The 17,152-nt window shown below is 47.1% G+C and overlaps 1 protein-coding gene across 3 annotated transcripts in view; it reads right to left on the bottom strand.

Moving 5' to 3' along the window:
• The window catches only part of LOC146186806 (transmembrane protein 245), a 67,970-nt gene that overhangs the window by 8,695 nt on the left and 42,123 nt on the right, over positions 1-17,152 (bottom strand). For all 3 annotated transcript variants that reach the window (XM_084607431.1, XM_084607430.1, XM_084607429.1), the window contains 3 exons: positions 4,296-4,527; positions 3,858-4,032; positions 1,712-1,891 (listed from right to left, as the gene is read on the bottom strand). In XM_084607431.1, the coding sequence (XP_084463557.1) occupies positions 1,712-1,891; positions 3,858-4,032; positions 4,296-4,527 (587 nt within the window). The remainder of the gene's footprint in view (positions 1-1,711; positions 1,892-3,857; positions 4,033-4,295; positions 4,528-17,152) is intronic.

Raw genomic sequence — 17,152 nt, 5'->3', positions numbered from 1 at the left:
ACAACGCATTTCTTGGCAGTGCGCCAAGATGCTGCGCGGCGATAACGGCGTGTTTATCTTTTGACTTTAGCTCCCGCAGGGAGGGAAGCGAACTTGGCAAAGTGCCAGCGCTTATCCGGTTGTGCAAGCCTCCTTTTCAGTACGTTCGCTTTATCATGCTATGAGCGACTTGGGCGGGCGCCCCGTCTACTGCCACTCTAATCATCGGAGCGAACGGTGCTAAAAGCTGGCGTCAGACTGATGGGTGGAAGGATGGATGGCTATCGCAAAAAAAAAAAAAAAAAAGTTTAACCCATAGTGCCCGTCCGAGATCATAGCCTTTTATGGGCATTGGCTGGGACCGCGCCGACAGTACTTATCCCTATTTCCAAATTAACAGGGTTGGAATTAACGAGTATTTAGTTGCGAGCTACGGAGGTTGCGCAGAAGCGAGAGCAGGCAGCTGCCGCCGCGCGGCCATGCACTGACCTTGCCGCGGCCGCGTCCCCTCCCTTCAACGCCGCCGGCCGCCACGCCGGTCATGGCGCCATTTAAGTTTTACCCACTCTTCCATGGTTTTACTTGGTTCCTTATTCTGTCCCCGTTTTGGACGTGCGCAGCCTCTAATTATGCCTGCGGATCACGGAGGTGTTTCTTTACCCCCCCCCCCCCCCCCCCTTTTTTTTTTTTTTTTTTTTTTTTTTTTGCCGCGTGATGTGCGCCAAGCCGCCCAGACGCGGCGGCGCGTAGTTCGAATTATCCGTAGCGGAACCGACCCGCGTTCGAATTAACGGGCTTTTTTATACACAGATCTCTATGGAGCTTGGCCGGACCAAGTAGTGTAGTTCGAATTATCCGAAAATTCGAATTACCGAGGTTCGAATTAACGAGCTTTCACTTAGTAGGTTTAAATACAGTGCTGATGAAAAAGCAGCTGGTTGGTGCATTGATAGGACCGTTGTTAGTTCCAAACTTGTCGGTGTACCACATTGAGCAAAACACTTGAGCGTAGCATGGTCACATGTTCCAGTCCCAGAAATGATAACGCAGCAGGCCTGCCTAATGTTATTGACCATTCTCGATGAAAAAAAAAAAAGTAAAATCTGCATCTTTCGCATCGAAAAAAGATAACTGTTTCAAGCTTTGAAAAAAGATTGGAGGAAACATTTAAGCTCTGCCTTTAAGGACATGACAGCATTAATGGCTCCTGTCTGCCGGCTCTCCTTGAATGTGCCATTTTTTAATTTGTGCCTCTATTATCTCATGTATACTCATAAGTATACAGTTGTACTGTTTATGAAAAGCCACATAGACATAGATATAAAGCCTCGCTTTAACTAAGCAATACTAATATGTCTCCTTGGCCTAGGGGCAGCATGTCCAAAGGTTTTGGACAGTTGCATTCCAATCTTACTGTCCCATCTCAAAGGCAAAGCCTGTGTTGGTAGCATTTGCCATCTTGACAGGTGGTCTCACAATGTGGCACAACCTGACGACTAGTCACTACACTACTCAGCCATGTTGCCAGCCACGTACCACTTGCCAGAGGCATGCCCGTGATTTGTTGCCCACAATGCCGGCACCAGATTTCCTGGAGAACGAGGCTTTTAACGCTGTCATGTCATAGATGTCATCTAAGTCCACTAGTGCTTTCTAAATAGGCCACATTCGTAACGCAGGCCTTTGTACAAATGACAGGAGAGTGACGCCCCTTCCCGCAACAGAACCTCACCTCTTGAAGCTGAAGCGGCGGCCTGCTGTGCCAGCAGGCATGGACTGCATCACAGAGCGGTACACATTCATCGCTACAATGAGAACACAGAGGAGCATGGGCCCAAACAGCGCCCCCTGGAAGCCTAAGCAGAAGACGCCACCTGCTATAGCCAGACCAGTCAGGAATGGGTGGCCACCCCTGCACCAAGAAACAATTGAACAATGACCGTCTGCTAAACGAAGCTCATCGCATTGTGGAGAGGCAACGCAACTGTGCAGCAGGAAATCAAGCTGCACAGAACATGATGCGCTAATAACAAATGAAGGGCATTTCAACAATGAGTGCTTAAGTAAAGATCGGACAGAGTTTACCTAATAATGCCTGTGGCTACATAGAAGGGTAGTGCATTTCCCCTTATGCCAATCCACAAAAGCACGCACAAACATAGACACAAGCAGTGCTGTACTGAACGAGCACAGCAATCCAGCAATAACAGCTGCTGGTGAGTGTTGCCAAAATGGGTGTCATTAAAAATGATGCTTTTCAAAAATAATCAGTTAGAATACGGACCTAGAATATGTCATAGCATGATACACCTATCTCCAGAGTTCTTAAGGGGGCTGTGCAACACTACTTAATTAACAGATGTGGTATGCCTTGCGTCTGCTTTGTGAATATCCTCCAGCAAAACAAATCTTTAATGCAACTGGTAGAAGCTGGGTTACCTGCAGTGAAAATTTGAATCCACATTTTTCACAAGGCCGCTCTACGAATGCGCACCGCCCCTTCCCTAGTTGAAAATGAACCACCAGCCCCAGCTATGCATGCGCAGTTCTTGACCTCCGCGATCGGCGCAGCCAGAGCTGATCTCGGGGGCAATGCACAGCTCATATTGGTGAGAGGCGTATGCGACAGATAGCAGTAGCTGTCAAGTACAGACTTTGTCATTTCGCATGTGGCTGCGTTTGCCAAGGACGTTTCAACCAGTAGCAGACAAATTTTCAACCACTCGCCAGAGAGCGCCACATCTTGTGAAAAAGGCGGACTTCAGTGCCCATGCACCTTTCTCCCTAATTTCGCCACTTTTTGCATGCCCAAAGGCTGGTGCTCCTCCGCCGACCCCATTCACGCGGCTCCACCACCGGCTGCCAATGCATGTAGTTAATCCCCAGGTGACGGAGCTTCCCAACACGATTGACATGATGCAGCTCACGACAGCTGTGTGACGCCCAAAAGAATCTGACCAATAACCACACACATAGAGACACACACAGAAACAGGCAAGGGAGGCAACGAGTTTGAAAAACTCGCCAGAAAGGGCTGGCGAACTTTCAAGTATAATTGTGGGCTCTCTGCTGCATGCAGAATCGTATTATTTACCCGGAATGTTCATAACACAATCTAGCGGCTGATTGAGTTTATATACTGTGCTTGCGTTGCAGAGCCACCTTTTTAACTCCCCATTCTAAAGTCAACATAAACTGCCAATATTGCAAATGATTTCTTCTGTGCTGCCAGTTTATGATTCCCTCAGTTACAAACACACTAGAAAGAATTTCAGCTGAAATCATTGCGTCATTTGGTGGGAACGTGACTACAGCTCCTGGGCCCGTATTCCGAGTTTGCGTCACTATCGAAAGGGTCACTGTCTCCCTGACCTTGAGTCATCAGATTGGTAGAAACGCTGCAACAAGTGGTACCTACTTCCGGCTCTAGCGTTTCCATGAATCGGATGACTTAAGGTCAAAGAGATAGTGACCCTTTTGATAACAACACAAACTCAGAAAATGGGTTCTGGTTAGACATGCTCCACTGCTCCTACTAAAACAGCACCTCCCCTTCATAAACTTGCAATCAGAAAAACAAAAACAAATTGCACATATCTGTACATCGGCATGCATACTATATCAACATCAGTTGTAAATGCTGCGCGAAATATAAATTGCTGCAAACTGTAAACGAGACAGCAGCAGAGCAGAGGTATCAAACCTTGCATGCACATCACATCAAAGTATGTGTTATCTAAATAAAGATTAAACTGTCATCCCTCTTCAATGCTGGGATAGGGAGCACCTGTCTGGTTCCTGTGCCAAGTTATACATGTTGGGAGCAACACATCCTCAACACAGGCAAGCCAGAAGGAAAATGAGAAAGTGGTACTTGCCCCTTTATCTCGGCGTAGATGGCGCAATCGACAAAGTAGGCAGGTGCAAGCTGGCAGATGAGCATGAGGAGCGCCTTGAGGCGCTGTGACTGCACCAGCCACAGCTCCAGCACAGCCGGCAGGCAGGCCCAGTACGCACCAATAAAGGGCACCGCCCCAAACAGGGCTGCCAGCGCTGCACAGGGAAAGGTGTCACGCGGTTAGCCTCTCCAATGCTGAATGCAGTGTGTAGGGTAATTTGCACTAAGCATGACTCAAAGTTGTAGCACAGGAGAGACAGTAAACAAACAGAGAAAGAGAGCACACATAGCACAAGTACTAACCTAGAACAGATTCATATTCAGAAACTATTACAAAATAACAAGGTTGGCCAAATGTAAAAAGCTCGAAAATATGTCGCCACCCATGCCAAGCAATAGTGGTTGTTGGCATGCTCACCAGTTGGAATGTAGACCATCTTCACATCAAACAGGGTGTGTATAAGCCAGGTGTACAGGCCATAAAAGGCGGCCATCTTGAAAGAGGCGGCAAAAACACCAGCCACAGCCTCCTCGACTGCTTCACCCAGGTGGCTGGCTGAGCCCGGCAGCATGCTGGAGAACAGGTCCAGGGGCTTGTAGCGCTCCTTGCTAGCACGTAGCAGGTAGAACAGTGCAGTCAGGAATACCACCTGCAGCCCACAGCAGATGAATGCAGGAGCGAATTTTTGACGAATAAAAAACAGTACAGTAGAACGAACTTGCGAAACCCTAAAGCTTGCTATCTAAAGTGGTCGATTCCAGAATGGTTTTGAAACGGTGCAGAAAATTTTAATCAAAGCTTTTTCTCAATGTATGCTCTCATTTTATGCAGTAAGATGCTGGAAACTCCGATCAGCTAGGGAAATAATGACTGTGTGTCGTCCAAAGTGATGTACTAAAAGCTAACATAAATCTCACCTACCAGATGGTAATAGGGCATTTTTGTAGAGAGTGGCACCCATTTTATTTTCCACACTCTGGCTGTTTCAGGTATGCCTCATCGAAGAAAGTTTTGGTTTGATAAAGTTTGGTTTGGTTTGTGGGGTTTTAGCGTCCCAAAGTGACTCAGTCTATGAGAGACGCCGTAGTGGAGGGGTCACCAGAAATTTCAATTCCCTAAGGTTCTCATGAGAAAGGTCGGTCTGGACGAGTCTTCAGCTGGAGTGAAGATTGCTGGAAAACGTATAAACAACCTTAGATATGCGGATGATACCACTTTAATGGCAGAAAGTGAAGTGGAACTCAAGAGACTTCTGATGCGCGTACAAGAAGAGAGTGAGAAGTTTAGGCTTAAACTGAACATTAAAAAGACAAAGATCATGGCGTCTTGCCCTATTAAGTGCTGGAGCATCAAGGGACAAGAAGTGGAAGCTGTGACAGATTTTCTCTTCTTGGGCTCCAAGATTACCCCAGAAGGAGACTGCAGCCATGAAATTAGGAGATGCCTGCTTCTGGGAAAGAGAGCCATTGTTAGCCTTGACCGCCTAGTAAAGAGCAGAGACATTAGTCTGCCAACCAAGATCCGTATAACTCGTGCTATGGTCTTTCCAGTTGTGATGTATGGATGTGAGAGTTGGACTGTGAAGAAGGCTGACCGCCGAAAAATTGACGCATCTGAATTGTGGTGCTGGCGGAGACTTGAGAGTTTCTTGGATTGCCAGAAGATCAAATCAGTCGATATTGTTGACCATTAACCTTGACTGCTCATTAGAGGGTCAAATTCTGTTGAATATTCCGGGTGCTGCCTTCGCGGTCTTCACGGCATGACATTTGGGCCATCCCACTGACAACGGGGGATGGACGTACACGGACTGGAACAGCCCATTCTTCACCGCGGGGTACAGCTGTGTGTGCGTGTGTTGTGTGTGTGTGTCGGTGGGTGGCGCGAAAGAGGGACGCTCATGCGCGTGCTCCCTTCAAGTGTAAGAGACACTCAGCGTTTACGGAACAGTGCGGTGCGGTAGTTCATGGAGACGCTCTCCGAACAGTGTCCATAGTGAGTGCCGTTTGGAGAATTAAAATTCATGTTGTTGTTGTTGTTTAAAAGTTCTCCCTAACGAAATTGAATAACGAACATATTTTTTGGTGCCAAAACTTGGGAGTAAGCGAAAAACGGCAACTTGAAACCAGCGTTCCAACTGCAACGGACGACAGCGATGGAGCGTCTCCAAACAAAGCGAGAAGTTACGCGTGCCGAACTGAACCAACTCAACGAGGAGCTTGAGCGACTAACGACGGCTGGTGACTTCGGCCCCCAGCAACGAGACCTGCTCGCGGAAATATCAGATGAGTTGGACATTGTTTCGAGAGATTTGAAACAGTGAGATGCCTGGATTGAGCCGCATGTTCGTGACGAAGGCCTCGCAGAAGAATACAAAGGCGTTCGTCAGTGCCAAGCTCTCATGACACGAATGCGGACAAAGCTTCGGCGTTGCAGTGAAACGAATTCTAACGGTGCAACAAGCACATTGAATGCACAAGAAACCGCGTCCAGATTACCTGCTGCCCGTTCGGGACAACTGAGTTTGCCTAAGCAGGAGCTTCAGAAATTCAGCGGCAACAAGCTCGAGTGGCAACCGTTCTGGCAACAATTCCGACAAGCAGTCCACGAGAATAACGGCTTGACCAGCATAGAAAAGTTCTTGTACCTGCGGACAGCGTTGACAGGAAAGGCGGCGGCCGCTTTGACCGGCGTCCAAGCGACGGAGAAGAATTACGACTACGCTGTAAAGACACTCCAAGAGTGTTTCGGGGGTCAGGACGTGCTCGTGCAAGAACACCTTACGCAGCTGTTAAACCTTCCCCAGGTTAGAGCTCTCAGTGACGTCAACGCGCTGCGACGCCTCCACGATCATGTTCAGCGAAACATCGCAGGACTTGAAACTTTAGGTGTCAAATCGGACAGCTATGGTGCAATGCTGTGCGTGGCTTTGTTTCGGGTATTGCCGGCCGAATGGGCTGTTGAGTACCATAAGGCCCACAGTGCAGACAAGGACGTGCTCGACAGTTCGAGTCCTCCAAGCCATTCTGCAATCAGTTCGCCTGGAAGTGGAGAGCAGGGAAAAGGTGCACGGAGAAAGCACGAACGCTCCTCAGCAAACCCGACCGGACCGCGCCAGTGAACGGCGTCCCAACAGCGTCTACGGCAAGGGCTCAGCGGCCAGTCTCCAGGTGGGTGCCAAATCGAGCAAGGAAAGATGCCCTTTCTGCGCTTCAGAGAGGCATGAGGTGGCAGATTGCAATGCTCCGATATCAATCGATGAAAAGAAAAGAAAACTGCGAAAGAAAGGGAGGTGCTACCGATGCGCGAAGAAGGGGCACATGACGAAAGGATGTAAGAATTGGACACTACGTTGCGAGAAGTGTGGCCGACGACACATCACCTCGCTCTGTGATCCACCGGCACCGAACGCCGAGGGCGAGACCGCTACTGGGTTGCACTCAATAGCGTCTCTTAGCAACAGCAATAAAAACGCCGTGCTGCTGCAGACGGCGCAGGTGTGGGTCGACGGACCGAAAAGAAAACGCCTCGCTCGCTGCCTGTTTGACGGAGGCAGTCAACGATCGTTTATAACAGAGAAGCTCTCGCGAATACTGGATCTTGAGGTGACCGGTGAAGAGGAAGTCACCATTTACCCTTTCGGCGGCTCGGCCAACGTTATGAAGAAAAAACGACGCCGAGTGAAGCTCCGGCTACGAAGCCAGTACGACCGCAGGGAGCACAGCATCGAAGCCCTAGAAAGTGAAGAAATCTGCTTCGACCAACTGCTGCTTCCAGAAAACGCTGTTGAGATGAGTCAGGTGGCTGATTTGAAATTAGCGGATGTCACCATCTCACCAACTCGCCTCTTCAAACAAGGCATCGAAATTTTAATAGGCGCTGATTATTATTGGACTATTGTGCACGCAGAAGTAAGGAGAGTGCAAGGGGCATTGGTTGCGCTCAAGACTGACTTCGGCTGGACCTTGCAAGGGCCGATAGCGCCGTCTGCTTCAAGTGTGTCGTGTTCCACCGTTGCCGTTCTGCGCACCAGCGTCTGTGACATGGACGCCAACCTGTCAGACGAACTTCGAGCGTTCTGGGAGCTGGAGAGCCTCGGTATCTCCTCAAGCAGCTGCCTATTTGGAAGCGAGGAGCAGCAGGTGAGAGACGACTTTACTCGTTCTCTGACTTTGACCGATGGGCGATACGAAGCGAGCCTCCTGTGGAAGGCACTTGACCAAAGGCTAGCCAGCAACGAAGTTGTGGCAAGAGAACGCCTGGCCAGGTTGATGCGGCGTCTAAGACCCAACAAGAGCAGGCTAATGGTCTATGATGCAGCCATCCGTGACTACCTAGATAAAGGTTTTGCTGAAAAGGTTCCAGCCGACGAAATCGACAGCACCTTGTCTCGAGTGTATTATATGCCTCATCGTGCTGTTTTCCGTTCAGAGAGCTCTACCACCAAAGTTCGCATAGTGTTCAATGCATCTTCGAAAGCACAAGGCTGCTTGTCACTTAACGATGCCCTCAGCACCGGCCCGAACCTAAACCCCAACCTGCTGCGGCTTATTCTGAATTTTAGATGCCACAAAATTGCATTGACCGCCGACATTGAGAAGGCCTTTCTTCAGATTGGCATCAAAAGTGAGGACCGCGACGCACTGCGATTTCTCTGGTATTCATCTGCGTCATCTGACGGCTCATCAGAGGGTGATATATAGAGGTCTGGCGCATGACAAGAGTGCCTTTTAGCGCCACAAGTAGTCCCTTTATGTTGGCTGCCACTATACGACATCATCTGGCTAAAGTCTCTGAGGACCTCTCTCACTCCGCACATATCTTAGGCAGCTGCCTGTACGTCAACGATCTGATAACCGGAGTCAGCTACACGGAAGAGGAGACGAAATTTAATGAGGAGGCACAGCAAATACTGAGCTCAGCAGGAATGAAACTGCGAAAGTGTATTTCCAACAACGAACTCCTGCAACAACGGTTCGATGCTAACGGCGTTGGAAACGCCTGCGCTGACACTGCGACGACGACTTCAGCCATAGCAATAGTATTGGGGCTCGAGTTGGACAGAGGAAACGACGAGCTGAAGTATTCCCTGAAAACGGCGCTGGAGCTTCTTACTGTCAACAGGAACACTAAACGCTTCGTGCTCCAAGCCTCAGCGAGAATCTTCGATCCACTCGGTATGCTGAGACCAGTGACGATCACAGCGAAAATGCTGTTTCAAGAGCTTTGGGAATTTGGTTTAGACTGGGATGGGCCCCTGTTGCAAGGTGTGAGTGAAAAATGGTGGAAAGGACCCAAATGGCTTGAGAGGTCACCAACAACCTTACCTAACACGATGGCTGATATTTCGACCGAGAGAGCCGACGATGAAAGGAAAAGTAAAAGGCTAGCGGTCAGCCATGTTGCAGAACAAGCACCTCTGCAGGTGATAGAAATTACGCGCTTCAGAAATCTTAATCGCCTACAGCGAGTCACAGCGATGCGACGCTTTGTTCGCAACTGTGATCGGAAAAAGGATCGACATGAGGGCCTGCTCTGTGCATTCGAAATCCAACAGGCGCAGAAATGTTCGCATCACGGAGGAGTTTCCTAGGCCAGGTGGAAGAACGCGATCCTGTATGATCTGTTTACCAGGTGGTACTTTTTGTAGCCGTCGGAAACCAGAAATTAATGAGCTAGCGCTCATTCGGCGGGGAGGATGTTGAATATTCCGGGTGCTGCCTTCGCGGTCTTCACGGCATGACATTTGGGCCATCCCACTGACAACGGGGGATGGACGTACACGGACTGGAACAGCCCATTCTTCACCGCGGGGTACGGCTGTGTGCGCGTGTGTTGTGTGTGTGTGTGTCGGTGGGTGGCGCGAGAGAGGGACGCTCGTGCGCGTACTCCCTTCAAGTGTAAGAGACACTCAGCGTTTACGGAACAGTGCGGTGCGGTAGTTCATGGAGACGCTCTCCGAACAGTATCCATAGTGAGTGCCGTTTGGAGAATTAAAATACATGTTGTTGTTGTTGTTTAAAAGTTCTCCCTAACGAAATTGAATAATGAACAAATTCTAAAGTTAAAGCTCAGCTACTTTGGTCATCTGATGAGAAGAGAGGAGTCGCTGGAGAAAGATTTGATGTTCGGAAAGGTTGAGGGTCGCCGGAGAAGGGGTAGGCAGCGAATGCGATGGTTAGATGGCATCCTCGAGGCGCTGCAGATGAAGTTACGTGATGTTAGGAAGATAGTGAGAGACCGGAAAGCGTGGCGTGACATGGTCCATAGGGTCACGAAGAGTCGGACACGACTCAACGACTGAACTGAACTGAAGGTTCTTAACGCACATTGTCATCGCACAGCACACGGACACCTTGCTTTTCGCTTCCATCGAACAGTGGCTGCCGCAGCCTGGATTCGATCCCGCACCCTTGGGCACAGCAGTCGAGCGCCTCAACCATTGCACCACCGTGGCGAGGGCAACGAAAGTTTTAGCAAACCATGGTTACCACTTCATCAAAGATTTTCAATGCACTGTGGCACCATCTAGTGATAAAATAAAAGCATGCCATTGGTGATTTGAAAGGAGCGTTACTTTTTATTGAAGGGTGCACCAAAAGAATATTGAAGAAAATGGGGAATATTTTCCCAGGATGTGGCCATGCGGTGAGCTACACCAATAATGACAGTGTTTTGCTGCAAGATGGCACTTCAGTTGTTTTACGTGGTCTTCGCTGCTAAATTTAAATTATAAGTTCTTGTTTCTTAGATGCCGAGTAATCAATTTATACAACATAAAACAAGACCTTTTCATGCCCACCACAATCTCAGGATACGTTTTGACAGTGTTCTGCATATTTAGGATGCGCAAAGCTAGGATAAAGATAGCAAGGCATACAAACAATAAACATCTGGCGCCACTCATGTAGGTGATAACATCAGTCGACAACCAAACAACCCGAAGCAGTGTCAACACCAAAGAATGATAGCAATAAAGCGATAGGTCAGCTCACCCGTTCTATGTTTTTTTTTTTCTTTATTATATCTCCCTGACAGCATCACTCCATTTTCTCTGCCTTCTTCTTCCCTTCTTTCTCTTGCCTCTGTCCATCTCCATTCTTTTACCTTTCTTTTCTGGCCAATTTGATGGGTAACTCCAGACACGGCCGCTTGATGGAAGCGCACTAGGTGCGGCCTGCTACGTCGCGCCGCCGTCAATGGGCAAGTGTGTCCTTGGGGAGTTTACAGTTGCGCCCGCTATTTCTGCTGAGGGCGCCACTGTTCGAGGACACGTCGCCGCAGGGGTCGCCGGCTCTGAGCGCGCGGTTTGCTTCCTTTCTGGGCGCGTTCGCCTCGCGTCTGCGTGGTAAACGCAAACTTTTTTGTGTGCGCGTGTGCAAGCACGTTAACGTTGAGACTGGATGCGTTTGTTTTTTAAGGCGAAAGCCGTTCTAGGCTCATGGAGCAAAAATCTATGCGCAGAAGCTGTGCCTGTTATCTGTGCGTCGCATCTGTGCACTGGTGTGCCAGTCGCAAAAGCGGGCGTGCCAGGAGGGAGATTAAGAATGAAAATGATTGATGGTGATAGGTAACCAAGAAAAGTTATAGACATTGATAGAGGTAATGACTAAGGCTAATGACTAATAATGGTTAATAATGACAAATGATTTGTAATGACCAGTATATCAAACTACGACATGTAATGACCGCAATTGATTAGAAGTGTGTAAAAGTGCTTAGCGATGTGTGGTAATGACTATAATAGCTAGGCATGACTCATCATTACTGTTAATGACTACGAAATGACCAATATGTGAAACGACGTTATGTAATGACCCCTGCTGATTCTAAATGAGTAATCTGCTTAGTTATGAGTGATAAGGGCTACAATGACTACGCAGGCAGACTCATCATGACTGAGAAACGACCAATATATCAAATGACGACTTGAAATGACGAACTGTGGCAAACGATGAGAGGCCAATGATAGGAGAAGGGCAGGCTTTCGCTGTCCTGCGCTTAAGAGACATCTAAGAGACCCTCTAATTTTATCTGCTGAGCTCGCTTCAGGCAAAGACAGCAGCGAGGAGTGGAAATGTACTCACTTCCTCTGAAATGAAAGCGGCACTGAGGTTAAAAAGTCCAGATGCTGAAGCATAATGGCCTATCAGCTGCCATTGAATTTGCTACAAGGGACAGCAGATTGAACTTGTTGGTGATTAATTATAGGTTAACCGTGCAAACAACGTGACGGGAACACAGGAGAAGAAGACGGCACAACCGCACTAGTTGTGTCGTCCTCTTTTTCCTGTGTTTCCGTCACGTTGTTTAACCTATTTAGTTACCAGGGAGCTGGCCAGTGAACTAGGATTCTTAGCGATGTGTTGTGAAGCAGATGAACAAGATGAGGTAGCAGCAGAAGCTTTTCTCGCAGGTTATGTTGCGAGGACATATCAGAAAAAGTTTTTTTTTATATAAGCATGCAATTTGTTCTAAATTTTGCCGCGCTAGTCTGAGTGGCCTTGCAAGTAAAGGAGCCTGTGCATACAACATTTGTTTATACTGTTGAGACTGTTTGAGCCGATGCGATAAAATGAAAAGCCACGTTCCACAGAAAATCCGGCGCCCGCTGTGTAGGCGGAAAGTCAGAAAAAAACCTCTCTGGTAAGAGGCACTTTAGTTGGTGATATGGCCAGACACCTTTGGCGCAATGAGAACACATGACATGTTCAATGTGGCAGGAGCTGCCAAACCAGAGAGAGTCAATAAGATGTAAGGGTGAAATGGGAATTATTGAAAGCGGGACCCTTGGATCCCAAGTCAGGTGCACTATACTCCTATAAGGCACGTTCGTACGGCTTCGGTAAAGAGGGGCTTTATATAGCTATGTGTAGGGTGCTATTTCATATAATGCAGTGGCTTAAGGCTGCATTCTAATGATATGTGACAGAGGCAGCAATTGCAGGATACGGTGAATAAGCAGGTAGCAAAGTGCGGGTACGCTAACGAGGCTCCTCAAGGAGACCTAAGAACCCCAAGTTTTGTTTATCACTACCAGGTTGTTGCTTAATTTATGCGATATTTGGTAATGGTTTTGAGGCGACATGTCAGTCGAGCAAAAGCCTGTTGCAGGAAATATAGTCAACTGGACCACTTACAGGTTAATGAAAACCAAGGACAATGGAGGCTTGATGTACCCCGCAAAGGAAGTAATCAAGCTTTGTCAGCTTACGAGCACCTTCATTAACAGGATGATGAAGTCTGAAGAGGCCCGGTGAAGTAGCAAGCTGTGTAAACGTTTGATTTCATCATTGTTTTCTCACTGTACACAGTACCTGCAGCTAATCTATTAAAGCAATGATCGTGCCCATGCTAAGGCACTATGCAAGATATCGTTAAGTTGCTGCCCCAAATGATAGCAAGCTGGGCTGGAAATGTCAACTCAACAGTGGAGCGATGTTTATGGCTGATGCATAAACCTCTCTCAAGAAAGGTTTTCCGTCTGTGATTGGTAATTTTCTTCCTTTTTTTTGTGTGGCCATTAAATAAGCGTACTCGGCTGCTCGCTGAATCTCGGCTGCAGTTGCGCTCAGACGCGTGAACATTCTTGTGATCACAGCTAAGAGTTTCACAACAGCAACACTCGATGCGCGTTCTTCCACTGCAAATTACGAACCAGCAAAATTGTATGGGTTTGCGAGCAGCCAATAAAAATAGTAATACTAAAATCTTTCGGCACATATACGTAGCACCTTGAGGCAGACCGGCTCTATCAAGCGCGCTTACTTTGTCCCGTCATGCAAAATGCGGGAAGCCATGACGGATAGCGTTCTGGCGTACAAAGTTTAAGGTCTCCAACTGAGTAGAAGATCTCATGTTATCATCTAGATTTAACCTAATAAACATCTTCAAATTTCCATTGTAAAATTTGTCACAATGAGATAGGTTGGTTACATGTCGCATTTTCACACAGGTTGCTCATAGTAGGACATTTTTTTATTGGATAGCGCTGGCAGCTTAGAACAGGTTGACATCAATTTGTGTATAAAAGCTGTATGCAGGAATGAGTAAATGGTATGAAAATGACACACGGAATTCGCAACATAGTTAATTAAGTGGTTATGCATTAGGCTACCATGGCAGCTGAACAGCTTCGAATTGTTCACAGCCGAGTCACATTTTAATGTGACGAACAACTGGATCCGAATGCAACATTACAGTAATGCGAGCTCTCCAACCGAGTGGCCTTGAACCACCGTCACTATAAGTTTTTCGGGATACACTCCAGCATACATCCTTGCCGAGCAAGCGCTAAGTGCTGACCTGGTCACACTAGACATGTCAGTATATACTATTTCTTGTTGCCAAATTGTGTGAAGCGAAGCTCTTATATCCTTAAAATAAAAGGCTTCTACCACGCCGACGCCTCCCTCAAAGCGTAGCCAGGCACAGCTCTCGGCGCGCGGCTGTCCCCGAACGGTGGCGCCGCGGCGGTGGCGACTGGAAGTAGGCGCCTCCCGCTGGTCTCGGGCGACGTAGCAGGCCACACCTAGTGCGCTTCCATCGAGCGGCCGTGCTCTAGATCCACATGACGGCACAGGGTGGGCTCTGAATAATGTCTAGCGCCGTAATGTAATTTACTAAGTTTTTTTTTTTTTTAGTCGCGATAAAGTTACCATAAATTAATGTTCCTTAAGTCATGAAAATACCGACTGACTTTGGCTAACATTATAGTCCTGTCATATAATATGTATTGCTTGAAATCTGCAGAAAATTCTCCTTGCTTATGTATTGTATAGAATGTGCTGTTGAGCAAGCTGGCTCGACATGGATCAGACAACCAGCACCCTTATTCTTAACTCACAATGGTTGCTTCAACCTTGCTTATGGCTCATAGTTTCCAAGGAACAGGTACATAAACCTCCAGAAATGGCATTTTGCATAAAACATGAAAAAATCCTTAGGAAAAGTCACGCCTTTCTGCTCAATTACACCAAAAAAAGAGACAAAAACTGCATTTCTGAAGCCACAAATACACAAGTGTACTATATTTTATAAAGGCTAAAGAAATGCTCAGTCAGTACACTTCAATATCCAAAAATAGGCCCATCTCGTAGGAGAAAGCGTCATAGCACCTTAGAATTGTCCAGCGGACCCACATTATAAAGGTGCATCCCTTGAAATACACGCTCCCCCAGTTATGCCGTAGGGAGCACACCAAAGACTTGACTCACTTGTTCCGGGTATCCAGGGCACAATTCTTTTCCCTCTATCTTATCAAATTGACACACCTTGTCTAAATAAGCCTAGCTGTGATAGTGTGCAATAAATGGCAAGAAAATATACAGTTTTGACACAGAAATGCGAACATTTCAGTGTCGATGCTTGAAAGTGGCACAGGTTATTGATGGAAACAGAAATCAAAGATTTGCTATACTCTACGTAACTTTTTCTGGCTGTGGAGCATAAGCTACACACACGGGCCCTCCTCCTGCATAGGCAATATAGTTTCCACTTGCAGTTACTACTTTTCCCTTAAAACATAGTACACATACTAGTGTACTGTACATGGAGTCTAACGCTTCAAAGTTACATGAGCTATGAGGGACGCCATACTGAAGGGAAATTAATTTCTATCAACCTGGGGTTCTCTAAAGTGCACTGACATAGCACCGGACTTGGGCACCTTGCATTTTGGCTCTGTCAAAATGTATCCCCGCGGCTGGGATCGAACTCGCATCTTCGGCCTTGGCAGTCTAGCACCATAACCACTATCCATTACATTGGGCAGCAGTATGCTGCACTTACTCATTGTTAACGGCACATTCTGTAACCTGACTGTCAACTTTCAACGTTACAGGATAACTGAAAATATGGTTTCTCTGATTACAAGTCATTTAGGACTGTTCAGTTCCAAGAAACTCTTATAAGTGGTGCCAGCTGCTCCAGTGATGAGTGAAAATGCATAGAGTGAGAAGCACATGAAGCGGTTGTTCTGCAAACAAACTACTGACGAGGTGACACAGTTACAAACACTCCGCCCTTTCCTTTCCTTTCACTGGCGAGAAAGCTATTGCCAAGTATGGGGCAAAACAATGACGACTCTAATATTGCCGTGTGTTCACTGTCGAACAGTGAGACCTTCTCAGATGATGATGATGATGATGAAGGCTATAGACATGCTTGGTTTACGGTTTGATAGGGATTAAAGTCCCAAAGTGAGTCAGGCTATATGAGAGGTGCCATAGTGGAGTGCTTTGGAAATTCCGACCACCTTGGGCTCTATTTAACACACACTGACACTGCACAGTATTTCAGCACCTTGATTTTTTGCCTCCATCATAAAGCAGGCGCTGTGGCCAGAACCTAAATGTTTGAAGATGGACAAAGTGTGGCTTCAATACATGACAACGGACAGATTATGGCTTTGAAGGAAACAGAAAGCAGGTTTTGTTTGATTAATGTAATTAACTGCCACACTCATTTCTAGCAAAATAAACTCTCCATAGTCTAGTTGGCAATGAAAAAAAAAAGTCTGACAAAGAGTGCTTACATGTGGGAAAGTGGAGTTTCAACAAGTATTAATGTTCTTTCTGCTGGTATGATATTCAGTGCGTGCTTGCATACGAGCGGGCAAAAGTGCCCTCTTTTTATACCAGCATGGTGTGACGCCAGCTCCTCCCCACTGGTGCAGTGACATCTTGTGTCTGGTGGTGCTATGCCCTCCCCCTTCATGCAACACCTAGCATGATGTCATCTCTCCCTCAAGTGGAATCTGGCACACTACCATCTCCCCACAATGCTTGCTGTATGTGCTGTACGGACTCTTGATGATGAAATCCATTTTTCTTGCCACCGCTCGGTCACAACAACGTCGCCACCTTTCGTGGTAATGGGACACGTAAGGCTTTCATCTTAAAGTAAGTTTACCAGTCAGGGTCAATAAGGTGTGCCTGCTTAATTAAAAAGAAAGGCTTTCATTAAAAAACTACTGTGCAAGCTAGGTAACGTTTTTCATTAGAAAGTTGGGACACGTAAGGCTTTCATCTTAAAGCAAGTTTACCAGTCAGGGTCAATAAGGTGTGCCTGCTTAATTAAAAAGAAAGGCTTTCTTAAAAAACTACTGTGCAAGCTAGGTAACGTTTTTCATTAGAAAGTTAACTACCAGGGAAATCTTGGTCAAGAGAATATAGCAGTCCTAGTGCTGCTTTCAGACCTTACTTGTGTGGCGAACTATTAAATGTTCAAATTATTCTAGAATTTAACTATTAGATACAGTACACTACCAGTTT

Source organism: Amblyomma maculatum, chromosome 6 (genome assembly GCF_055883805.1).
Source record: "Amblyomma maculatum isolate TAMU_Amacu chromosome 6, ASM5588380v1, whole genome shotgun sequence".
Classification (NCBI taxonomy): Eukaryota; Metazoa; Arthropoda; class Arachnida; order Ixodida; family Ixodidae; genus Amblyomma; species Amblyomma maculatum.
The sequence above is the reverse complement of the archived record's forward strand: the minus strand, read 5'-3'. Positions and strand labels throughout refer to the sequence as shown.